General features: G+C 36.2%; 2 protein-coding genes and 1 long non-coding RNA gene across 3 annotated transcripts in view; 1 reads left to right on the plus strand and 2 right to left on the minus strand.

Moving 5' to 3' along the window:
• LOC149798670 (uncharacterized) overlaps positions 1–23,170 on the minus strand; it is a 52,767-nt gene that overhangs the window by 17,233 nt on the left and 12,364 nt on the right. Inside the window, exons 2-6 of the mRNA XM_089957279.1 lie at positions 21,902–22,099; positions 21,299–21,416; positions 19,218–19,565; positions 18,548–18,670; positions 18,157–18,249 (exon numbers count right to left, since the gene is read on the minus strand). Coding sequence (XP_089813405.1) covers positions 18,157–18,249; positions 18,548–18,670; positions 19,218–19,565; positions 21,299–21,416; positions 21,902–22,099 — 880 coding nt within the window. The remainder of the gene's footprint in view (positions 1–18,156; positions 18,250–18,547; positions 18,671–19,217; positions 19,566–21,298; positions 21,417–21,901; positions 22,100–23,170) is intronic.
• LOC149798671 (uncharacterized) lies at positions 501–4,222 on the plus strand. Its single transcript, XM_089957516.1, has 2 exons — positions 501–594; positions 1,091–4,222. Exon 2 carries the CDS (start codon positions 1,278–1,280, stop codon positions 3,726–3,728), a length of 2,451 nt encoding a protein of 816 aa, XP_089813642.1. The 5' UTR covers positions 501–594; positions 1,091–1,277; the 3' UTR covers positions 3,729–4,222.
• LOC149798672 (uncharacterized) lies at positions 14,536–18,096 on the minus strand. The gene is made up of 3 exons (XR_016420837.1): positions 18,040–18,096; positions 16,004–16,103; positions 14,536–14,906 (listed from the first exon to the last, which is right to left on the minus strand). It is a non-coding gene; the product is annotated as an uncharacterized LOC149798672 (long non-coding RNA).

The following is a 23,170-nucleotide window of genomic DNA, read 5'->3' on the forward strand; positions in this document are numbered from 1 at the left end:
TTTAAAGAGCTCCAAACAAAAAGTAATATACTATGAACCTGAACTACATTTAAACTTGTATTCAGTGTTCACGTCTGTACTCTCATTCCTTCTTTTGGTTCTGGGGATGTAGTCATATGTCAGTGTTATCACAGGTATGTGTGTATGTATGTATGTATGTATGTATGTGTGTGTGTGTATGCATGTATGTATGTATGTATGAATATATGTGCGTGTCTGTCTGTCTGTATGGAGCTATTTATCTCATTGATGACTTACTCTGTATGTTCTTCTCTAAATGAGAATCTATTTATATTTTTATGTGAGTAGTGTCGTCGGATTTTTTAAAACAAAATATAAGGAACCCTTATGTGGATCGATACTTTCAAAAGCGTCTGTGTCATTGTTTGATATCTTTCCTATTTTAGATGTAAATTTATGACCTGGATTTTTTAAGAAGTGTGTATACTCATGAGGTGTGTCATTGGAAATGAACCAGACTATAAAAGGTTGTTGCATCCCTCTTTTCTCATTAGATATTATTTCACAGCTTTATTTAACAAGAATATCTCTCCGAGTTGTTTCCTTTCACACAAACGTGATTCACCTAGGATGGTACGTATTGTTTTACATTATCGATTTGTTCCTCTCTCATTGTTTCTTCCAATCACGTGAATATAAAGCTGGGCCATGTTAACAATGGTCCCATCGAGTATAAATTTTATTCGTGTGTTACACGAGGTGTTTGAATTGCTTCTATATTCAAATTAGTCTGCATACACATCACGGAAAATATTTTAAGATAAAGGTCTCTGCTACTGGTTATTATTAATTATTATTTTTAAGTTTCGCTAGACCGAATATAGTATTCTTATCATACATTTTGTCACCACTCAAGCGCTGTTTGATCATTTATACATGTTATTCTGTTTTGCCAGCTTCCAGCTTTGTTTTATGAGACAATCTTCCTTTTCATTATAATCAGAAGATCTCTATATATCCACGTTTCTATCCCTCCTTTATCTACAGTACCTACAAAATACATCCTTTTCCTCAGGTAGATTGACATATCGTCCACTAGTATTTACTGAATAAAATTTTTGCATTTCAGAGAATTCTTCTCCCGAATGAACTATCATCTGGATTTTAAAGGAATCTAGTCAGTGAGTATAGATATTCAGCTTCAATTAGCAGTGAATATTTTCATCACCTACCGGACTTTAATAAAGGTTCAGCAATAATATACCAGAAGAGCTGCGTACAGTGAAGCAGGATATGAAAGTACATTGTTTGAAAAAATGTTTCTTTTCATTCTTCTCCTTTGTGTTCTGAATAGCTCACGGTTCCTTCACGGTGAAAATGTTATAGATAAAAAGGAAGATTTTTATGGCGATGAATATATGAAAACTGTTACGCCATCAAATTATTCCGGTTGTATAATGCAAGTTGAATCTTTCACGGGTATCTATTTGGAGCATTGGGTAGGAGTTCTTCGGCCACATTTCGCGCACTACACGTTGGTGTTCAGCAATACCACAGATATCCGTGGACTTCCAACGGTCATTAGGCCATTAAAATGGGTTTGGACCTATCACCCGCCGAATAGTGTTATCCCATACCTCAACTGGCCAGTTGATTTTTCGATACTGTCATTTGGTCTCCTATGCGCAAAGTGTCTTGACAGGGAAGTTTTCATTCATATTAATGTTACGCCATCAAATTGTACGATTGCTTTAGGACAACTAAACGCATCATATGCTATAGCTACTGCGCTAAATAGCATGACCCAACAATATCTCGCTCCAACCCGTAAAAGCTATAATTACAGTTCCTGGTGTTATATGGTGGAAATACCAGGAGTCAGAGATACTTTAGCATACACATTTGCACTTTACTTCAATTATCCAATTGATTTCGTGAGATACAAATGTTGTCATTCTAAGTTTAGTTACCGTACGGAATCAGTCAAAGTTTATTGTCCCGAGGAAACGAAAGCAAAATGGCGTACAAGCACGCTCGGACCTTATGCAATTGGACTGGTTTTCCTCTGCTATTGCCCCTTGATACTCTGTTGCTGGGGCGATACAATGGCGGCAATTGGACAGAAGATTCATCACGAGAATTCTTATGAGGACTTAGACGATTCGGATAAAGAACAATGGGTATACCTTGATGGACATGCTCCAATTTCATTGACAAACTTGACGTGTGGGTTGTGTGGCTTGGGCTGGAAGTATCCAGTGGCAGTTTCACGCTTAAGAAGAGCACTTTTTGTCTTACTTAGTCCCATTCTAATTTTTCTGCAATGTTTGATCTACGGCACTTATCAAGGCGACCTAACGACTGACCTGATTGATCATGGAGTTCCTATGGGCTTTTTGAGTATGTTGGGCGGGATGGAGAAAAGTAAAACTCTCTTTGTTCCTATGCTTGGAGGACCTTTCTGTTTATTATTCATGTACTATATTACTGGCTTCATCTTTCTTCTCATTCCGCGAAGTCTCGGGGATCTTGTTGAGAAAGGATCTCTTGATTCCAAATTTGCCGGATTGTCTCCCCTTGTGATATGTACCAAACGTATAGAGGAAATATCCATGGTTCCAGTAAATATGTACCATGGTTACAAAAGGCTTGCAAGGTTAATTCTGGCTCGTTTTTATCTTATTATGATGCCTAGGTTCTGGTATGATGCAGTCTTGATAGTCTGTTTCAGAATCAAACGTCACCTTGATTTCTTATTTAAGCACTTGCCAAAGCCAATATTTATCACATTATCTTGCGTTATCGTTCCATTACATTTAATTTTGGGGTCACTAGAAATTGTCTTTTGTTTGATATATTACGGCATGCCAGTAATCTGGTTTTGTATCGTGGTGATCAGCGGTTTCGTCTCTAGAGCGACGTCATATATTGAAACTCGGAGTCCACTGAATTTGCTGCCGTCTGGCCGACTTCTCTTGCGACTTGCAATGTACACTATAATTGGGCCACTTTTGCTATATTTAGTGCATGGATTCTTTGCAATATACCTCGCAAGTTTCTCAATTGTCGGTGAAACAATTATTTTTCTGTTTTATGCACTGGTTTTGTTTCCATCCTCCTCATTTGGTTACATGTTTTTCGGTGGAGCTCTCTTGTATTATGCTTGGAAGCTTCTGAAAGGCATTGGGGATGTCTATTACGAGTTGCTCTCTGACCTAGTTGAAATATGCACCAATTTAGACCTGGAGCACAATATTTCTAAGCTACAGAACTCCACAGTAATGATTGAGGTGCCTCCAGGTAGCACTGTAACTGCTCTGCGAGTGAATGATATAACTATAAATTTGACAGAGCAGCAGAAAAACATCATTCATAATCAACCATATGCAAGAGCCAGGACGTACGTTCGCTATGACAATCACATTCCAGGAATTTCTCGACACCTCTTCAGCTTTGCCGTCCGTAAAAGCAAGCCGGTTCACATAACCGTATTTCATGCAATCTTTAGAATTGGACTGATAGTTCTGCTCGTGTTCGGCACCATGAAACTCTCCATGAACTCGCAAGGAATGTCTTCAGAGATCAGTGAGGTCATGCACGTGCTTTTCATTGTAGTGATTGGGGCTCTGCCACGTGTACTGGAGATAACGCTATCCCACACTGATAAGGCCGTTCACAAGGAAATTCATCTAATGATGTTGGAGAAGTTGATACACGAGTTTCATGAAAGTAAAATGGAGTTATGCGATCCTCTCAGGACTGAATGAATTCTTGTGTTAGTTTGGAAATCATTGTATACGTAAGATATTCTGAGGCAAATTCAGAAACTCATAATCAAGGAATATCTGACTGAACAAAGGCCATTAGCAAAATTTTATGAATGTTGACGCACCTTTCACAAAGATATTTGCACATACTAAATTCAACTACATCTTAACTTTGTATGTAGTAGTAATATATAGAAGATGTTAAAGTGGTGGACGACCTGTTTGTAACCATTCTGGTACACGATACAGACGTGATGAAGAAGTGATCTAAATCATTGATATTACGTTATATTGAAAATGCAAAGAAAAGTTTGTACACTTATATTGAAAATGCAAAGAAAAGTTTGTACACTTCTATGTCGACCCTCGATCGGGTGTGCATGTCAATACAGGACAAAATAAATCGAGTCAAACGTGTGCATAATTTAAACCTTTGTATTAACAGATTACATTTTCCAATACAATAAAGTGATTTTATTTTGAAGATGAAATAATTTGTGTGTTAACCTCGTTAATGTTTTCATTTTCGCATCTTTGAACTGCAAACTTTAGAATTGTTACTGATATTTTCTTATGCAGATTGAAATAATTTCATGAAATGTATATCAAACGTAGGTGTTAAATGTATTTTATTTGTATTTTCTGCACTGATGCCTTGAATTCGTATTTGCAAAAGTCACTAATTTGACATAAATAGGAAATGGAAAAAGTACTAAGCATCAGGAATTATCTACAGACATACAATGTGTGTGTGTGTGTATTTGACGTTTAACGTGTAACGGCAAACTGTATCACAATTAGAAAGAATATACGATTGACGTTTTGAATATACTAAATATGACCAAAAGATGGACACATAGACCTATTAATCCCCTAGGTACATGTACGTTACTCACGTGTGATGTCATGCTCAATCAACAGACGTTAATGTCTTGCTAAATAGCTATTGGAATATATACATTACACAAACGCCGAAAATGATGTGCAACTAGTTTCGCATTTAATTTATGCGTCTTCAGGCACGAATACACAATATAATATAATCCTTCAATGAAATCACTTCCTTCATACATTAAAGATACTACTGATTTAATTGAAAAGTTGAAGTTTCTTCCACATCTATCTGACGACTCAATCCTGGTATCATTAGATATAACATCACTATATACCAACATTCCGCATGCTGATGGTATTGAAGCATGTAAATATTTTCTTGATAACAATCCTAACAATAGCACACTATCTAGTGAAGATATTAGTAAAATAATAAACCTTATCTTGGAAAATAATTATTTTCAATTTAATAATACGAATTGCATCCAAATAATGGGTACATGAGTGGGTAGTCCTATGGCTCCTTCATACGCTTCCCTTTTCATGGGTAAATTAGAAAAAGAATTTCTTCAAAACGAAATGTTTAATCCATCTATTTGGTTTAGAATTTTTGATGACATCTTTGTTATCTGGAACCATTCAACCGAAGAACTGAAGAAACAAAATGTATTGGGCGCCTAAATCATATTCACCCGACGATTAAATTTACTTATACTGCATCTAGTACGCCTGTTTCATAATTAGATGTAAATGTAATAAAAATATTGATAACACTATCTCTACAAATATTCATATCAAGAAAACTAATATCCACCAATATGTGGAATATTCTTCATGTCATCCCATGTCATGTAAAAACGGTATACCATGTAGCCAGGCCAAAAGATACCGACGCATTCTTTCAGATGATTGTCAATTACAAAATTCGTTGAATAAATTACAAACATATTTCCAAAATAGAAATTATCCTACACATATAATTGATTCTGCGCTGAACAAAGCCCGTAATCTTACTCAACACGAAGTTTTAAATACAGCAGAATGTAAAATAGAGAAAAATATAATTCCTTACACAATACAATATAATCCTTCATTACCTAATATAGGTCGTATAATTAATAAATATTATAGTTTCCTAAATTTATTAAATAAAACCAGCATAAAATCACTTTACAAAAATAAACCAATTCTCGCTTATAGAAGACCCAAGAATTTGCAAGATGTTCTAATTAGAACTAAACAGACAGAAAATAAAAAAAGACAATTTTCGTCATCTAAATTGAACAGACGCCGGTGCTCTCAATGTGTAAACATAAGAGAAAGTACTTCTTTCAGTAGTGCTAATACAAAAGAGGTATTTTCTCTACGTGATAACACTAAATGCACATCAGCTGATGTGATTTATTTGATAACCTGTAAAATAATGTAGCATGCAATACGTTGGACAAACACTTTAACAAGTTTCTAAGAGAATGAATAGTCATCGCTAATGGTCTTAATGCCAATGCACTATATAAAATTGTATAATTTTTGTTTTAATTTTGAAATTGATATATTGTATATCCTTTATAACAATATAAATATATGTATGACTGTTTGTCTCTATTTTTGTTAATTATTTTGCTAATTAGCTAGCATTCTTAACTCGATACAGGCCTAATTTTGGAATTAAAATCTGCCATATAAATTATCTATCATATAAGAAGCGTGTGTGTTTGTGATTTGGACCTCCTGTACGGTGATCTTGTTATGGAATGTATATTGACAAGTTATGCCTTGGTACATTGTAGCAGATAGACAAGTACAATGCGTGAGTGTGGTTTAGATTTTAACATAGCCATATCGCTACGATGTCTGCAGTGTGGCAGTTTATTGTGATGTGAAGCAATGGGACATCGCGCTGCAGACATGTAGTGATGTTCCACCCAGTCACATTATCCTGACAACAGACCGACCAGTCCTAACACCAACTTAATGTTGTTAGTTCAATTTTTTTTATAAGTCTATGGTATGACTCGGCCAGGGTTCGAACCCACGACATCCCGCATCCGAGGCGGACGCTCTAACCACCAGTCCGCCAGAGCGGTATTGTATAAGAAGCAGTACTTTTTTTTACAAAAGTACTAACATCAATTATGAACAATACAAAATTCCAGTCAAATCGGAAATAAATACAGTAAAGGACTAATGCGTGCATGTTTACGTCTTCCGGTCTCCTTACGAACGTATCACAATTGATCAAAACATTCATTTTACGGTTTCTGGGAATGTAATTAATAGTAGCAAGAAATAAAACTTCATAAATTACACTCAGCGTTTTTTTACCACATACAGTGCATTTATTTTCTGCGTTAATAATTTATTGTATGTTGTGTAAGTTTCAGACAAATTTACATACAGCATCAGTTTGTAGCAACGCTGAGGTATTTAAAAAAAGTTTCCTATGCTATTTTTATTAAATGTTGTGTAGTACATATCCATCTACTCTCAAAAAAGGACTGCATAAATTACAGCACATAAATTTATCATTAAAGTTAGTCGACTTGCAAAATGTGAATTAAATTATTCAAATTATTAACCTTTGGACAATAATTACAGTTTAATGACTAAATTCTTAGAAAAGCATTACATTTTCCCTTATTTTGTGAAATCTGCTAGACGAACTCGGAGATACGTCACATCAATAAAAAGCGTTTGATCTACCCTCTCTGATAAGTTTGGCATCTTCTTCCTGTTGTTGTAGGGTTTAACGCCCTTTCTCAGTACTAGGTAGGCTATACATTACGGCCAGTATAAATGGTGGAGGAAGAACCCGGGAAAACCACGGAAAGAACCACCTACCCACTGTCTTCTTCCTGCAACCTAGATACTATTTGTACATGTCAAAATCAAAATGTGCTGTTGTAAAGGAGGAAAGATATTCCAGGTGAATACTAGGTGAAAATCTAAATGGAGTTTACGGTATTGTGAATTAAACCAAAAATGATTGTAATAGCTATAAGCAACAAGGGACTGGGACTACTGCATTATTTCTAATATTTGCAATGCTTTTGGAGCTGAAATTAAAGTAATAATGAAGAGCACTGTCTGCTGGATACTCTTATACATGAGCCTAAGACACAATACAATGACATCAAATTCGTAAAAAGTACTAGAACCTTCTTAGGCTATACCTTGAACTCAGCTATCAGTAAACAACCTATTCATAACTTACAAACAAGACCAAAAGCCGGTACGCCTTCTAGAACCTTCTAAGGTCAAAAGACAGTGTCAACATATTTTCATTGATAAGCTTGGCACCACAATTTCAACTGACTCGTCGTCACCATATAGTTGGGATACAGAATTTGAGCGGCAACCATTAGCAGCATTTGAACCTGTCTCTATGGATTTCGTACGTACAATCCTTATGAAGAGTGCACCAAAGTCATGTGAACTTTATCCAATTCCAACATCACTGCTGCTTGAGTGCTTAGATTCAGTATTGCCTTCACTAACTGATGTTATTAATACCTCTTTCTCATCCGGGGAATTCCCATAATTTTTCAAAACTGCCATTGTAAAGCCTTTGCTGAAGAAACCAACAATAGACCATAACGATTTAAAGAACTACCGTCCATTTCTAATCTCCCATTCATATAAAAAAATCTTAGAAAAGGTTGTGCTATCCCAGCTTGTATCTCATCTGAATTCAAACAGTCTTTTTAGCAATGTACAATCTGCATATCGCCCTTGCCACAGTACTTAAACTACTCTTCTAAAAGTAGTTAATGACATTCTCTCTGCGTTGGATAGCGGAAAGATTACAGTCCTCACCCTCCTTGATTTGTCTGCAGCATTTGACACAATAGACCATGATATATTACTTCACCGTCTCCAGCATCTATTTGGCATTCATGATACAGCCTTACTGTGGTTCAAGTCCTACTTGATCAGCAGGACACAAATTGTATCTGCAAATGGAATACACTCCAGCCTAGTTGATCTATGTTGTGGTGTTCCACAGGGGTTTGTTCTTGGACCTGTTCTCTTCATTCTGTACATTCTGTACACTCAGTCGCTCTCAAGTGTCATATATCATCATCTAGTGTCTCACCAATTGTACGCTGATGACACCCAAATATACAAATCTAGCCACCCAACTGAAGTTGATGCTACCATCCAAGGTGTAGAGAGGTGCATTTCTGATGTGAAATCATGGATGACATGTAACAAGCTGCAGATGAATGATGATAAAACTGAGGCCATTCTGATCACAACATAAAGACTTTCTCATTCACATCCTTTACCTTAAACAATAAATATCAGCAACACCAACATTAAATTCACACAGTCAGTACGAATCCTAGGTGTTACTCTGGACAGTACTCTCACATTGCACCAACATGTCATGAACATATGCAAGGCTGCATATCTTGAGCTGAGACGCATCAGCTCAATTCGCAAATATCTTTCAGTTGATGTCACTAAAACACTTGTGTGTTCATTAGTACTTTCAAGACTGGACTATTCTAACTCAATTATGTCTGGTTCATCTCAATATCTGCTCCAGAAACTTCAAAAAGTTCAAAACACAGCTGCTCGGATCATACTTAGAGTACCACGATCAGAGCACACCTACCCGGTGCTTTGTACCCTACACTGGCTATCCATTCGATCCAGAATCAAACACAAAATGTGTTCTCTGTGCTTCGTTTCACTGTCGGACTCTACCTATCCGACCTGACCCATGTGTACACACCAGCAAAATACTTACGCTCCTCTTCTGACAATCGTACACTCATTATTCCCACTATGAAAACAAAGTCATATGGACAGCGTTCTTTTGCATACCAGGGCCCAGCAATGTGGAATGAATTGCCCACTGAACTTAGACACAAAGACACAGTGATCACATTCAAGAGGGCTCTCAAAACTCACTTATTTCGACTGCAAGAACAAACTTAAAGACTGAATAATGTTTCCTACCTTAAATATTCTCAGCATGTTTTTTAATGTTTTCTAATTTTATGGTGTTTGTTTTTGAAATCATATCATTATGTTTTTTATCTTAAGGTGTTGTCTAATGTTGTAAAGCGTTTAGAGCTTCTAAAGATTAGGCGCTATACAAAGTCCTCATTATCATTATCCTAAAGTATAATCTACAATGATGGACAAAAGTTAGCTACGTATCATGTTGTTTACAAATCACACTTTCAATATACAAGCATGTACAAAGGTTAAATACACAATATAGATATACATAACACCTCCCCTCATAAAAGGAGAAATATATACACAATAAACATTGTATCACATATTAATCAGATACACATACGATTAAAATTACATAGGAATATATCTTATGAATGATACAGAATATACACAAAATAAAGTTGTATAATACTTCTATAGACCTGAAAGTGGATCCGCAATCAAATTATATTTTCCCTTCATGTGCCTGATGTGTATAAATGATGAAAAGAAACAAAATACATTTTAATATTTAAAATTGATCTGTTTTTCGAACTTTTGCTACATTAAATGCACGACAGTATGTGTGTTCCACCCACCCAAGGAATTTACAATGCCCGTCTCTAGAGATTATTGTAATTTTGTATCACTGATATCATGTAACACTATAGACAAATCTCACGGAAGACGTAAAAATAATATTATTAGGATTCGGGTTCATCTAGCTTACCAATTTAGTTTGAGGGAGGAGATGTGAATACATGTATTTTCTAACTAATTGCTATGGAGTTGTATTAGTTGCTATGGAAGCTGAAAATATAGTACTTAATATCTAAAACTTCTCGATGTTAAACCAAATTTAGCTTTTCCTTTAGATTTTAAAGTTTATTTTTTATATGATTTTTTTTAAAAAACTACAAGTGTGTCACTTCATAACTTTATGCAGGTCAGATGATAAATGAATGATGTGTGATACTGTATTATCATGACACACTACGAAGCTTCTGCATCTGGCACATTCCTCCTATTCTAAGCTTATGTCACAAATATGTTCATATCAAAAATTATTCCATAGGAAACAATGTGCCATATTGAACGTAATGGAAAGTGATTTTCAGAATGACAACAACATAAAAAGCAGCATACCTGTTTATGCATTATTAACACTACATTGATTAGCAACATTAATGAAAGTTCCATGATGAAGGTGGCTAAGTTGCACATACTAAACAAAACCATTATTTCACATTAGTGTCACAAGTGATGATGTCAAAAACATGTTGAAAAGCCCTACAAATGTCTTTGATTTTGAAACTGCCACCAATAAACGATATGAGAGACAACCTCTCGTGGCTTCAAGTAACGAGATTACTACCAAGCACACGTAAGCCATTCCCTTGCCATCTTCCCTATCAGTGATTTTATTCTTAGAGCTGACAACCTGCCATCTGGATCACAAATTGTAGAACTGAATAAAATGTCATCAAAATATATGAAATGGTTAAACGGTGACAGTTTTTGTTTGGGTTTCAGATATTATACCTGTATATGAAGAGAGGCAACTGATTTATTTTTTACCTAGTTGTCATCTAAAGTCATGTATTTGGTATCTCTAAATATGAACAGCAGGAGGAGAGGGGCCGACCCAAAAGAGGTGCGGCCGACTTTCGGAATATGAGGCTTAAAATAAGTTTATGTTTTTGTCAAGTGACGTTGACTCATTAAACTATCCAAACGCCAAATAAGTGCGGCCTACTTTTGGGGTGGGTGGAGAGAGCATTCAATGCTTCTTTTCCGAATCTGATGCTAATTTTTTTGTTTTCGCCACGTGACGCTGACTCATTAAACTATCCAATTACATATCCGAGTCTTGTATGCAAGCATGGTCCCTATTCAAGAGGTGGGGGGGGCGGGTCAAGGACCCATTGTGAGAATGTTAATTTTACCTGCGGTAAAATCTGAGGCTAGCAAAATGGAATGACTGTGACCAGGTTGATTTATGTAGAAAACACTAATATTTTATGTCAACTGACCAGTGACCTGTAATTAAATCGTTGCTGTAATAATAATTTTGAGTTATTCTGCGCTTACCATGGAATCACATGCAGCTACATTAGCTCGACAGCGACTAGACGCAATCAAGAAATATAGTCCAGTTCGTGATTCTGTCAAACAGCAGCTGCAACAGCGTCAGAAAGCTCATATGGAATTTATAGAGGGTACAAGTCAAAGAAGCTAGAAAAGCGCCATTACCTGGAGATAAGTTATGGTATAAAAATTACCATTCATGCCACCTCGTATTGAGAAAGAAGAAGCAGACACAAGTGTCCTTGCCACTCGCGTTCTACGTCGTAAAAAACAAACTTCGCCGGAGGTTCAGGATAAACTTTGTCCAAATAACATCTTCGCTGATGTTGATCGACTACAAATTCTGATTAGTGGAAGACAAGCCGGCAATAATTCCCATGACATCATCAATGAAGCAGCTGGTATTTGTTAGCGTTTATATACCGGTGGAATCATGGACATCAGCGTCTATCGGGCACTGATTGATGAAATTACCGACGATTATTACAGCGATTGATCAAATTAGATCGGAGATTTAAAAAAATAACATGAATATACATAATCCCCAACGTGGACCTGAAACCGTCCGAGTGATAAATTCACGATTATCTGTTTATAGCGCCATCTACGGAGATGTAATCAGCGATTTTATTCAAGGTTTATTTAGAAGGATAGCTCTAAAATATATCTCGACTGCAAAACAACTATGCATGAAAGCCATTGAAGTTGTTCGCGACAAGGATATTGGAGAAACTTGCGCGATTAGTAAAACTGCCCAGCAACGAAGTGATGCCACCAAGTGTCAGTAAAATAATAGATCAAGCTGCAAATAAGCCGCTCAAAGACTCAGCTAGTGGGCCGTCTCTGACAAAACAAGCCGCAGGCGAGATCGAAAAATATTTAACCGCAAACCTAATAGCGGATAGTTGTCTGGCCCATCGTCGTCAATGATATTTACGAATACGAATATGTTACTGAGAGCAGTAGGGTGACCTTTGACCCTAGGTACGCAAGTTCTGCGCATGAGAAAATAGAAACATAGAAACATTTGATATTATTACTGTGTTGTCAAATTTAATTCATGGGTGTCATACAAAAATGACAATAAGTAATTTGTACATTTTATTCGGATAACTTTTAACTTTCATTAGCTCATATTTTGAAAGAGGTTTTACTGTAGGCTGCAGTACAATACTGGAATCACAGTTATAAACAGTGTGTAGTGTCTGTGGGGAGATTTCTAATTCATGATTTTTCTTGGAAATTTATATTTTCTGTTCTGCAAATAAGGCATGTGTTGCTATTACTAGTGCAGTGATACGCTGAATGGAAATCTTCTTGTGGAATACTTGTGGACAGTTGAATGGGCCACTCATTTTGGAAAGTGCAGGAGTTGTCATTTGCAACCATGAAGGACGTTTGGGGGTGGCAAGTGGGGCGACCGCTCTTGAGGGGGCCCCGCGCTTCAGGCCTAAGGTCGTCCTTATGAGTTTGCCAAGCTATATTCTCCGGCAAACTGGAAACGCTGATACAGGCCCGGCGCGGTCATGATCGTCCCTAGGCCCTGCGTTCTCCTAACGCCGCCTCTTTTTGCAACTGCATTACAATGTCTGATTTAACAAGGACGTATTGGGGGTGTTTGACAAGATTTAACATGGACGGATTGGGGGTGTTGGACAAGATTTAACCGGAATGTAATGGGGTCGTTTGACAAGATTTAACCGGAATATATTGGGGTGTTTGACAAGATTTAACTGGAATGTAATGAGGGTGTTTGACAAGATTTAACCGGGACGTATTGGGGATGTTTGACAAAGTTTGAAGAACACGGGTCTGGCATACCACATTTCTGGTTGTTGTCGGCTTTACGGTAGCTCTTGAGAGATTTTGGACTTTTGTAGCCATCGATAAAGATACATTGCCAGTGTGCCTGGAGCTCTACCACCATTGCTCGACTTCGCATGCATTTTTCTCTATCATAATGTTTTGTATGGTGTGGCATCTACGTTGGAGTGACGTATAAGTTATAAGTTAAACATTTACTGATTATCATTTTCTTTGTTTTATAATTTCCGTTCATTTTAGCAGGTAATTAGCTGTCCTATAATCTTACCGCTTGCTAAATATTACCTTTAAATATTACAGTTATACATTAATTAAATATTACAGTTATATATTAATTAAATATTACAGTTTCGTTTGGTCTGTAATTCAAATTATATTGATAATATCACTATTAATTAAAAGAAACCAGCAGGAAATTAATGCTCCTAAATAAAAAAGCAATGAGTGACATTTGTTAGGATGAGTCAAGAATTTATCAACCGCAAAAAAATGATATTTAGTCTAATGGCATCGCTGAATGTCACATTTCTCTGAGGTTGAAAAGCCCTTGTTATCAACCCATCAAACGTCATTAATTGTACAATATAATACAATGTATTATTCTCGGAATGCATCAATGTTTGTCAGTGCAGCAGTAATTGTTTCATATCCTACAATGTATTTATTATTCAGTACATATTGTTAACACTCTTTTGGACGAAGATTCCTCGATTATGTCTGTCCGTCTGATTAAGTGCGCGTGTTTCAATTTGCACGAGCGCATAAGATCACGCCACTAACAACACAATCAAATCTAGCGAGGCAAATGGGGGAAATTGGAATATTTGCACAGCAGTATGATTTGCTGGGATGGGGCTAACAAAGAGAGTTGGGTTTGCGTGAAGTGATTGACCTGAGTGTTGAGTGGGTGGAGGTCCAAGTTAATAATGTCAAAAAGACCGGAGTTATCTGTAGATTGCTACTTTTCTCATTCCTTTATAAAGACGATGGAACAATCCCTCAGTAAGATTTACAAACATTGACACAAGAAATCAACCAGCATATTGACGTAAAGTTCATTCAGTGTTTGAATAAGACAAAGAAAGAAACAAAGAAACAAAAACCATCATACATTTCTAAAGGAAATATATTTAAAACTTCTGAATCAGTGTATGCCGCTGAGGAAAACAAAGTGAATGTTACGCGTGTATAGAAGTTGAAATTGTTTAAAACGTGTAATACGAACAAAGGATCACAGACAAAATGCTACATAAACAGAGATTGACATTAACATCAAAATATATATACATTTATAATATCTTTTAATGTTGTGCATTTGTATACTGGCTTAGCGGTTTTTCAGTTTTATAAATATTTTAAATTATTGCCTCGTTCTATGCTATAAGAAAGGAACAGCATACGTTTTAAAGTTCTTTTGTTATCCTTAAACTGAACGTCTCCTTACTTGTCTGTCGTTGAAGAAGAATGAAGCGATGAAACCTGAAATGAAAGTAATGAAAATATGTGATTCTTACGCTCTCGAGTCTGATGCTAAGACGTTATATATGCACACTGTACTCAGTAACCATCTCGTTCCTTATTACATGTCAGTTCCAAGGGTTTATCTTTTGGTTCCGGTGTTTGGGTCAGGTCTAACGGACACAATAGGGTGAGCAAGTTCTTAGTTCCGAGTGAAAAATATGCAAATCACCTAACGGTATCACGTGCATGACGAAAGAAAGAAGAGGTCGCTTTACCGCTATGATCAATAGTGTACCCACGGTTCACAGCTATTACAAAGACACTGATATATTGAATCGGGAATGATCTGCAATTGTTCAACGTCTACATGTAGTCAGTAGGCACACGATGTGATTGTTCATGTAGACTATGGACTAAACTTATTGCGACTGAGGGATGAATGATGTTACCCTTATGAAACTCTACATCAGTTACAGGTATCACTGGTCCCTTTGGAATGACAGACTTTACAGCAAAAGAACCCCAAAAGTAGTTATCCATATTGGACATTGTTATTGAGCAATAGTTGATGTTGGATATTAAAGTACCCCTACTGCAGTCAAATAAATAGCAAAATAGTTCTTGTCCGATACCAAAGTAACCTCTTTTAGTGGAATAAAATGCAATAGTTGATGTCCGATACCAAAGTACCCCTATTTCAATAGAATAAAATTGTCTTTGAATTTACACTCCATCTCATCACATCGTGCGAGCACTATTGACTGTCCACTCTATGCATCAGTCTAAATGTGATTAGGTAATGAGCAGGCGTCATACGTCCACAGGAAAAAATATGGAAAGAAAATAAAATATTGTTGTAAATCCAGATCAATGCAGGCAGGCAAACGATGACTATATCAGATAATTGGTTTCTTTTTTTTTTTTTTCTTCTCCATTTCTTTATTCCCCCATGTGTAATAAAAGGCTTTGAAAAGAATTAGATTATCCTCAATGGACTTTATGTCCCCCCCCCCTCTCTTTATATATATATATATATATATATATATATATATATATATATATATATATATATATATATATATATATATATATACGTGTGTGTGTATCTTTCTTACCAACGCTAATTATCCCGGCAGATAGCAAGAAAATCCCTTGCCATCCTATCAGATCTTTCAGTGTTGTTCCAAGCACTGCCGTTCCGACTCCGGAAAAAATCTAATTCAATAAAAGAATTTAAAATAAATAAATAAATAAATACTGTCTTCTTTCTTTCTTTAGGGGAAATTCAAGATTAAATCGTCACAAATGTGCTTGTCACGGCAGCGGAGGAAATATATCACACTATTAAAAATAAAATGCATAGCATGGAAATGATGCTCGTCAAATTTTCGATTCTTAATTTCTAAAATGAATTGAATTTTTGCATTTATTTGTACGTATGTACAGAGTTAATGACAAATCCGGAAAAATTAGCACCTGGGACCGTGGCAAGTTTGTATGCATGTAAGCTTAGAGGCTCTATCTTTACAAAAGGGAACCTAGAACTGTGCCAAGACAGCATCATAGAGGGTGAACAGAACTTTTGCAGAAACGTCCTTTTTGGAACAATAATGCTTCCTACGAAAATGAAAATATAAGATCAATAACGTCAAACCTAAGCTTCTAACTAAACGACAGTTTATCTAATTAGGCTAGTTCATTTTTTAAAAGTATGCGCATTTGTTTACCAGCCGGACTGGTCCTATTTGGAGTACAACACATACAATTTCTAGCGTGATAAGATCCACGGGTAGACCTGCAATCTACATGTTAGATTCAACTGCTCCTCAACGTGGATTTGTACGTGAACAATTATAAGTAATTCTTGAAGACACACAATTACCACCGCGATCACTTTTGCAAATTTCAAGTGCTAGCGCCTCGACGTCGATTACATTCGAGACAAGTCAACATTGTATTTTCTCGTGTATGGCCAAGACTGTTGATTCTATCTACAGTAAATTGTCTTGGATTATTAAGAATATTACTCCACAACATTACTGTGTTACACCTTGCACAATGATTATTCTGTCGTTGTTTCAATGTCATGATAAATTCAGCATCGAGATCAAAGTCGTATTGTTTTTTGTTTTGTTTTTTTTGTCACACTGTTTATAACTATTTTTTTTCTTACTTTTAACTTCCTCTTTAATTTTAGTTGATAATGGCTCTGCTTCCTTAAATCTCCTTGCAACGTCAACGACAGTTAACGCGTGTTTCTATGTTTATTGACGTCTTCCAATTTTAATAGTATCATGTGGTTAAAAAAAAATATGTGCTGCAAAAACAACCAAATCCAGCTAGAATATCTTCCAGAGGTAGAAATGAAAACACAGACGTGATTTATGTTACTCAGCGATATACACAGATACCAAAAGTGATTAGAGATAACTGTAATATTTTAGTTGTATTTGATGGAGTTGATAAACATACTCAGCGAAATTTTATCAGACGTGGTGTAGCGAAGATATGGATATAATTAAATTAAAGACGTTCTTTTCGCTAGCACAATCTACCCCACACGGATTTATAACAATACATTTACATGGTCCTTGATCACGATATCGTATAGGTCTTGATAAAATATTTGGTTGAGAGACTGATTTAATTACAGCAGCAGAGAGGGTGCGATCTCAATGAAACATCCGGCTGGTACTTGGCTGCGCATACTTTTTAAAAAACACTAACGACAACGATAAAGTAACAAAATGAACTAACCCAACTAGAGAAACTGTCGGTTAGTTAAAAGCTTATGTTTGACGTTATTGAACTTATATTTTCATTTTCGTAGGAAGCTTTATTTTTCCACAAATGGCGTTTCAGCAAAGGGTCTGTGCGCCCTCTCTGCTGCTAAGACTTTTAATAAGTAAACAACTGGAAACATGCTGTGTAAAGGCTTGTTTGATTGCTTGTTAATCATGTTGCTAAAGGATGTTCACACTCACCGCAAGGATATTTTGCATGTCGCAGGATTTTAAATTAGACCCAGTACACCCTCCCCCCAACATGCACATACTCGCAGCGGGAAGAAGCGAGAGCAGAATAGATCAATATACTCCTGACAAATACGTAATGCTGATATTAGAAACAGAAATTAACATTTCAAACCTACCATGATGATTGACACAAGCCCGAAGTTTATCCCCATATTGTCGGCGCCATAGATTTTCGAAAGAGATGCTGGAAGTACGATCCTTAATCCGCAGAATGAGAAATAGATGGCACACACCCAAACAAAGAAGAACGCTTTGCCACAAAATTCTGACGCAATTAAGGTGCCAGTGAAACTAGCAAATAATCCTGTCACACACAGCATTGCAACCTGAAATGCAACAGAAAGGAAACACTATCATACATGGATGCCATTTTTCTACTGCTTCTTTCTGTTTCCTGGTTCTGCAATTGACTTACTGTTTAAACTGTCTGCCCCAATTTTTAGACAATGTCAGTCTTGTTCTCTTATGCGATAGTGATGCCACAATCCTTCATGCACCAGATAGGTAGAGACCAACTAAAGAATGGTATACTGCGATGCTAACTGACTGCACACACACACACACACACACACACACACACATATATATATATATATTTACAAAGAGAGAGAGAGAACACTCTACCTTGAAGGTGAATCGGTCCATCAAGGCTCCCCAGCAAGGGCGACCAATGCAGTTAAAAATGGACGAACATGATCCAACAAGGGCTAGAAAATGGTCGTCTTGGATAAATGTTTGTCCATACGACTGCAAAATTCCAAAATGAAATGTGGACAATTTTCTGAGAAGACAACTACGAAAAATTCTGCAGATTTTATAATATCTGGTTTCGCAAAACAATATGGATAAAAGCATGGTATGGAGTCGACCTTTATTTAAAATATTTATTGCCAAGTGCAGATAAATATTGCATAAGATAAGAGTTACCTATTATTGTCTTTTCGTAAAAGGTAAAACTTTTCATAAGCTGTCAGCAAATATGGTTTGGAATTACTTATTTTATAGTCATACGGGTAGAAAAGACCTGGGCAATAAATTTTGATGATCTAGTGTTATTCATTAACTCAAGCGGATGAAGTAATACGTACAAGATATTTAAATCACTCTGTACTACCCATTTTACCGTTTGAAAGATCACTCTTCACACTGCCCACGTTTGTACCGTTTAAAAGATACCCTACACTACCATTTTTGCCTTGGAGGCTGGTACACCTATATAAACCGACTGATTTTTTTAGTGAAGCGAAAAATGACTTTAATGGTACAATGTATATTTCAAAATATATTTTAGTACCTTGTAGAGAGTGGTAACAAATCCCATCCCACAGTCCATACAGAATAGAACTATCAACCATATGTAGAAGTTCCTAGATTTAAGGGTGATCATTATAATCTGCCACACAGTCTGTTTAGAACTGATTCCCCTTGTGATGGGCTCACGTTTTGTTTGTTCCTTTTTTTCATTGGACATGGTACACTCTTTCAGATTTCCGTTTGCAACTATCGCATCCCGTTTTTCAACGTCCTGTGACTTTATATATTCCTCAACAGCCGAACCGTTTATCACTGTCGTATCCACGTGGTCTTTACTAATAGAACCATTTAGATCCTCAATATTTGGTTTGGAAGCATCATTTACAACCTAGGATTAAAAATAAATAGATCGTGAAAAAAAAATATCGACAATGTTACTTCTCAGTTTAATTGTTAAATTACAATGACTTTCAAAAATAAGCCAATATTTATTTCGATATACTTATGGAAACGACGATAACCACCCAAAAATTAAAACAAACAAACAACCAGTGAATGTTTATTGATGCTCAACATACGCATTGGTTACACGATTTTGGCAAGTGGGATGCCATAGACATTTTACGATGGGTCTACAAAACGGTAACAGAAGAGAAATCGAGTTATTAGTCCTCCACCCTACGATATCACTGACATTGCAAGATATTTTACTGTGAAACTTATCTATAGCATCACAGCGGCTTTCGTTCCGAATTTGATTTGATAAGTTTCACCAAGGTCACATATACGTCTCTTTCTCAAACACCCCGTCTTATTTTGTTAAAGTTTGTATTATCTGTTCAGATCCATGCAGCCAATAATTTTCAGCTGCACCCGTGTTTAAACTCATCTCCTCTTCAAATCAACAAAGTCTTCATTTGTTCAAGTACGTTGAACAATGCAGTCATATTGAAACGGAAGACAATGTTTTCGCATTTTGTCATACGTTCCTGCCCATGCAAGGTTGGAAGCGCATACATTATCTGTACTTAAAGATCTTTTTTCAATGGAAATACGCGCCATATTGTAGGAACATTTACAAACTGTTTGGAATGTAAATCTGATTGGCTCCTAATTATTTTCTGCTACCGAAGGAACGCTGACATTATTTCATCTGACGAATGAAAATCTACTTTAAAGTGCAAACACATTCTAACAGTCCAGCCTAAATTTACCCTGTAATATTGCAACTTTTTATTTTCTTGATCATATTAGCATTTTTATAAGGAGTTTTGAGGAACTGACACCTGCAGAATGTTGTCAGAATATATCAAGCAGAAGGTTGGGACAACATTATGGTGTATTTCTGGATTTAATTTGTAGATGAATGGTTATGGTCAATATGGTATATGTGTTTCTTCTTTCTCGCAAAGATTTCTTTCTTTCTTTCTTTCTTTATTTGTAGAATGGTAAAATAAATGAATTATGTCAAGTTTCAAGGCCCGTCATTGCATTGTATCACATTTATCTATTTCGAAAAAATATGCCCTCTCTCTCTCTCTCTCTCTCTCCTAATGCAATGTAGATTCTTTACTCACGCTGATTCATCTATTTGTCTTTTCGTAATTTAATATGCTCTTTCGTTCTTCATATATAGCATGCAACGATAAGTACGAACAATCCATAATATCTACCTTTCATTTCATTGGTTAAATGATTCAGTTTTAAAAATGATCTGTCATATGTATTTAATTATTTGACTGGTTATAGGAGACATCGTCTGCGGTCATTGCTCAATATTGCATTTGGTAATTCCCAATCGTGCAATATCACTTACTAGTACCCACGGCATAACCGTGGGTTACAAAATTGTAGAAAACGGGAAAAATCCAAGTTAATGCTGCCTTTGTACAATACATTACTTACAATTAAAAAGCGCTTTTGTAATTATCATATTATTTTATGAAAACCCTATTCTTTTTTAACTAGTGTGATTCATTAGAAGTATGCAATATTAGTGCTCATTTTTTAAATGGAGTACCGTTCCCATTTTCAGTGAGAACATTCTCACTTCTTGCTCAAAACTGTTTGATACATATCATTGAATTTCAATTTTTTTCTTTAAACATGCCTTTCTGCTACCTGATCAGGAGGGGACGTAATCATGATAATTCCGATTATCTGCATGGCCGTGTAGGTGGCGCCAAGAATCAAGAAGGTTGTGGGTACACGGTCTAGAAGTTCATCGTCTGAAAAATATCTGCAATAGAGAAACTACCTTGATTAATGACCCCTGCATATTCCTGCAAGTTTTGTGTGTCACATGAAACAGATAACAGAAGTAATAATTTTGACATTAATTTAAATGCAGTAGACCAAAATGCTTCCAGAGATTGTCACTCACTTTGCTCCAAACATCAATGCATGAATATATTATATACTCTGTTTTCATGCAGAGGTATTCCTCAGTGGTTCGATTTTGTTTCTTTTTGTCTGTAGGGTACTTGCATAGCTTACTAAAGACATGAACAATGCTAGACTAAGCATTTATAGTGTTGTAATTGTCAATTAATAACCACTTTTCATGACGATACATTATGGCATCCTAAAAAGGAAGCGGTTCTTAATAATGTTGCATCTTCTGTCTGTCATAATCTCGTAGTTTTGCAAACATGATCTCTGTTTGTTTCTTTCTGTTAATGTTATACTATACCACTGCCCAGCCTACCATCATTAATGACTTACCTGTCTGATCCCTCGATGATGTCAGGTACCTTGTTTTCGGGATTGATGTATTGCGTAATGACCTGGTTGAAAACCAAGGCGCTCCCTCCGAATCCGGCAACAACGATCCCTCCTGCTAGACCCGGATTATTTGGCATCCACTGAAATTTGGAAAATATGTAATTACATGACATCCAAAAGTAAGTACACATGTCCATGCGTCATAATAGGGCATGTCCATACTGAAATAAGGAATATTAAATATGCGTGAAATTCGCGAGATGTTGTGAAATTTAAAAATTGGAGCAAAATTTTACTTTGAAGCGAGAGAGAGAGAGAGAGAGAGAGGGATCCAGTTATCAATTTGTTCACATCAATATCCTTCCATCAACGATTTTCAAGCGGTGTTTCAGTACGTACTTCTCTATTCATCACGTGACTCGTTCGAAACGGTTATGCCGGTATAAAGCAATACCAGCATTGTCTACACTCTAAAGGCAAAGACGTTACTGCTCTGATAGTCACGGGTCCTGAGACTACGTCTGATGTCAGATTAGCACAGTAGAGAGGAAAATTAACACTGCAACACTCTATATTCTCTGAATAAGGACACATTCTCTACAAGATTCCATAGACAAGGGCATACAAAACTGATAATAAAAGACAATAAGAAGTTCCTGTTTCCCTTAATATTTCAATATGGGCAGTTTAGATCATATAGAACTTTTCGACATGAATGGTTAACAATTCTCCATAATAAAATTAGACTGGGGTTTGTATGAACCAACTAATGAATTTGTATGACCCAACTAAGTTAATTATTTCAATACAAGGCCGTGTTCATGCCCTCTGTCAAAAAATACCATTTGAAATAGTTCCGTCTTTATTATTGCTTATTTTTTCAACCTCTGGCAATCAGAAATGACGTGTCTTTTCTTTTTCAATAAGTAAACACAGGAAGCGGTATGGATTTCTGATCAGTCTTATCAGAAGTTTGACTTCTAAAGGTTGTGAGAGATTGAAATTGTCGCGGAATTGTGTAAATTCTTTTTTTTTAATTAAATACCTGTACTCTGGTTTCGCTTTTTGTGTACAAAGATACCCGAGGGTGATTTATGTATATTGAGTTGTATTTCGAAATAATGTGTTCGGTTCATCCTATGCCGCACGTGCAAAGTGCTCTCGATGGGAAGAACCGAATGCCTTCAGTGCACAGACTATATCTGTGTATAAACACCTCACCGTAGATAAAACTTTTTACATTTACGGATAGTCTTGTCAGTCAGAAGT

The sequence above is a fragment of the Sinohyriopsis cumingii genome, chromosome 5 (assembly GCF_028554795.1).
Source record: "Sinohyriopsis cumingii isolate HCF-2022 chromosome 5, ASM2855479v2, whole genome shotgun sequence".
Classification (NCBI taxonomy): domain Eukaryota; kingdom Metazoa; phylum Mollusca; class Bivalvia; order Unionida; family Unionidae; genus Sinohyriopsis; species Sinohyriopsis cumingii.

What these genes read in the sequence shown, in the direction of transcription:
- LOC149798671 (XM_089957516.1), top strand. Translation starts at nt 1,278, where the DNA reads ATGTTTCTTTTCATTCTTCTCCTTTGTGTTCTGAATAGCTCACGGTTC.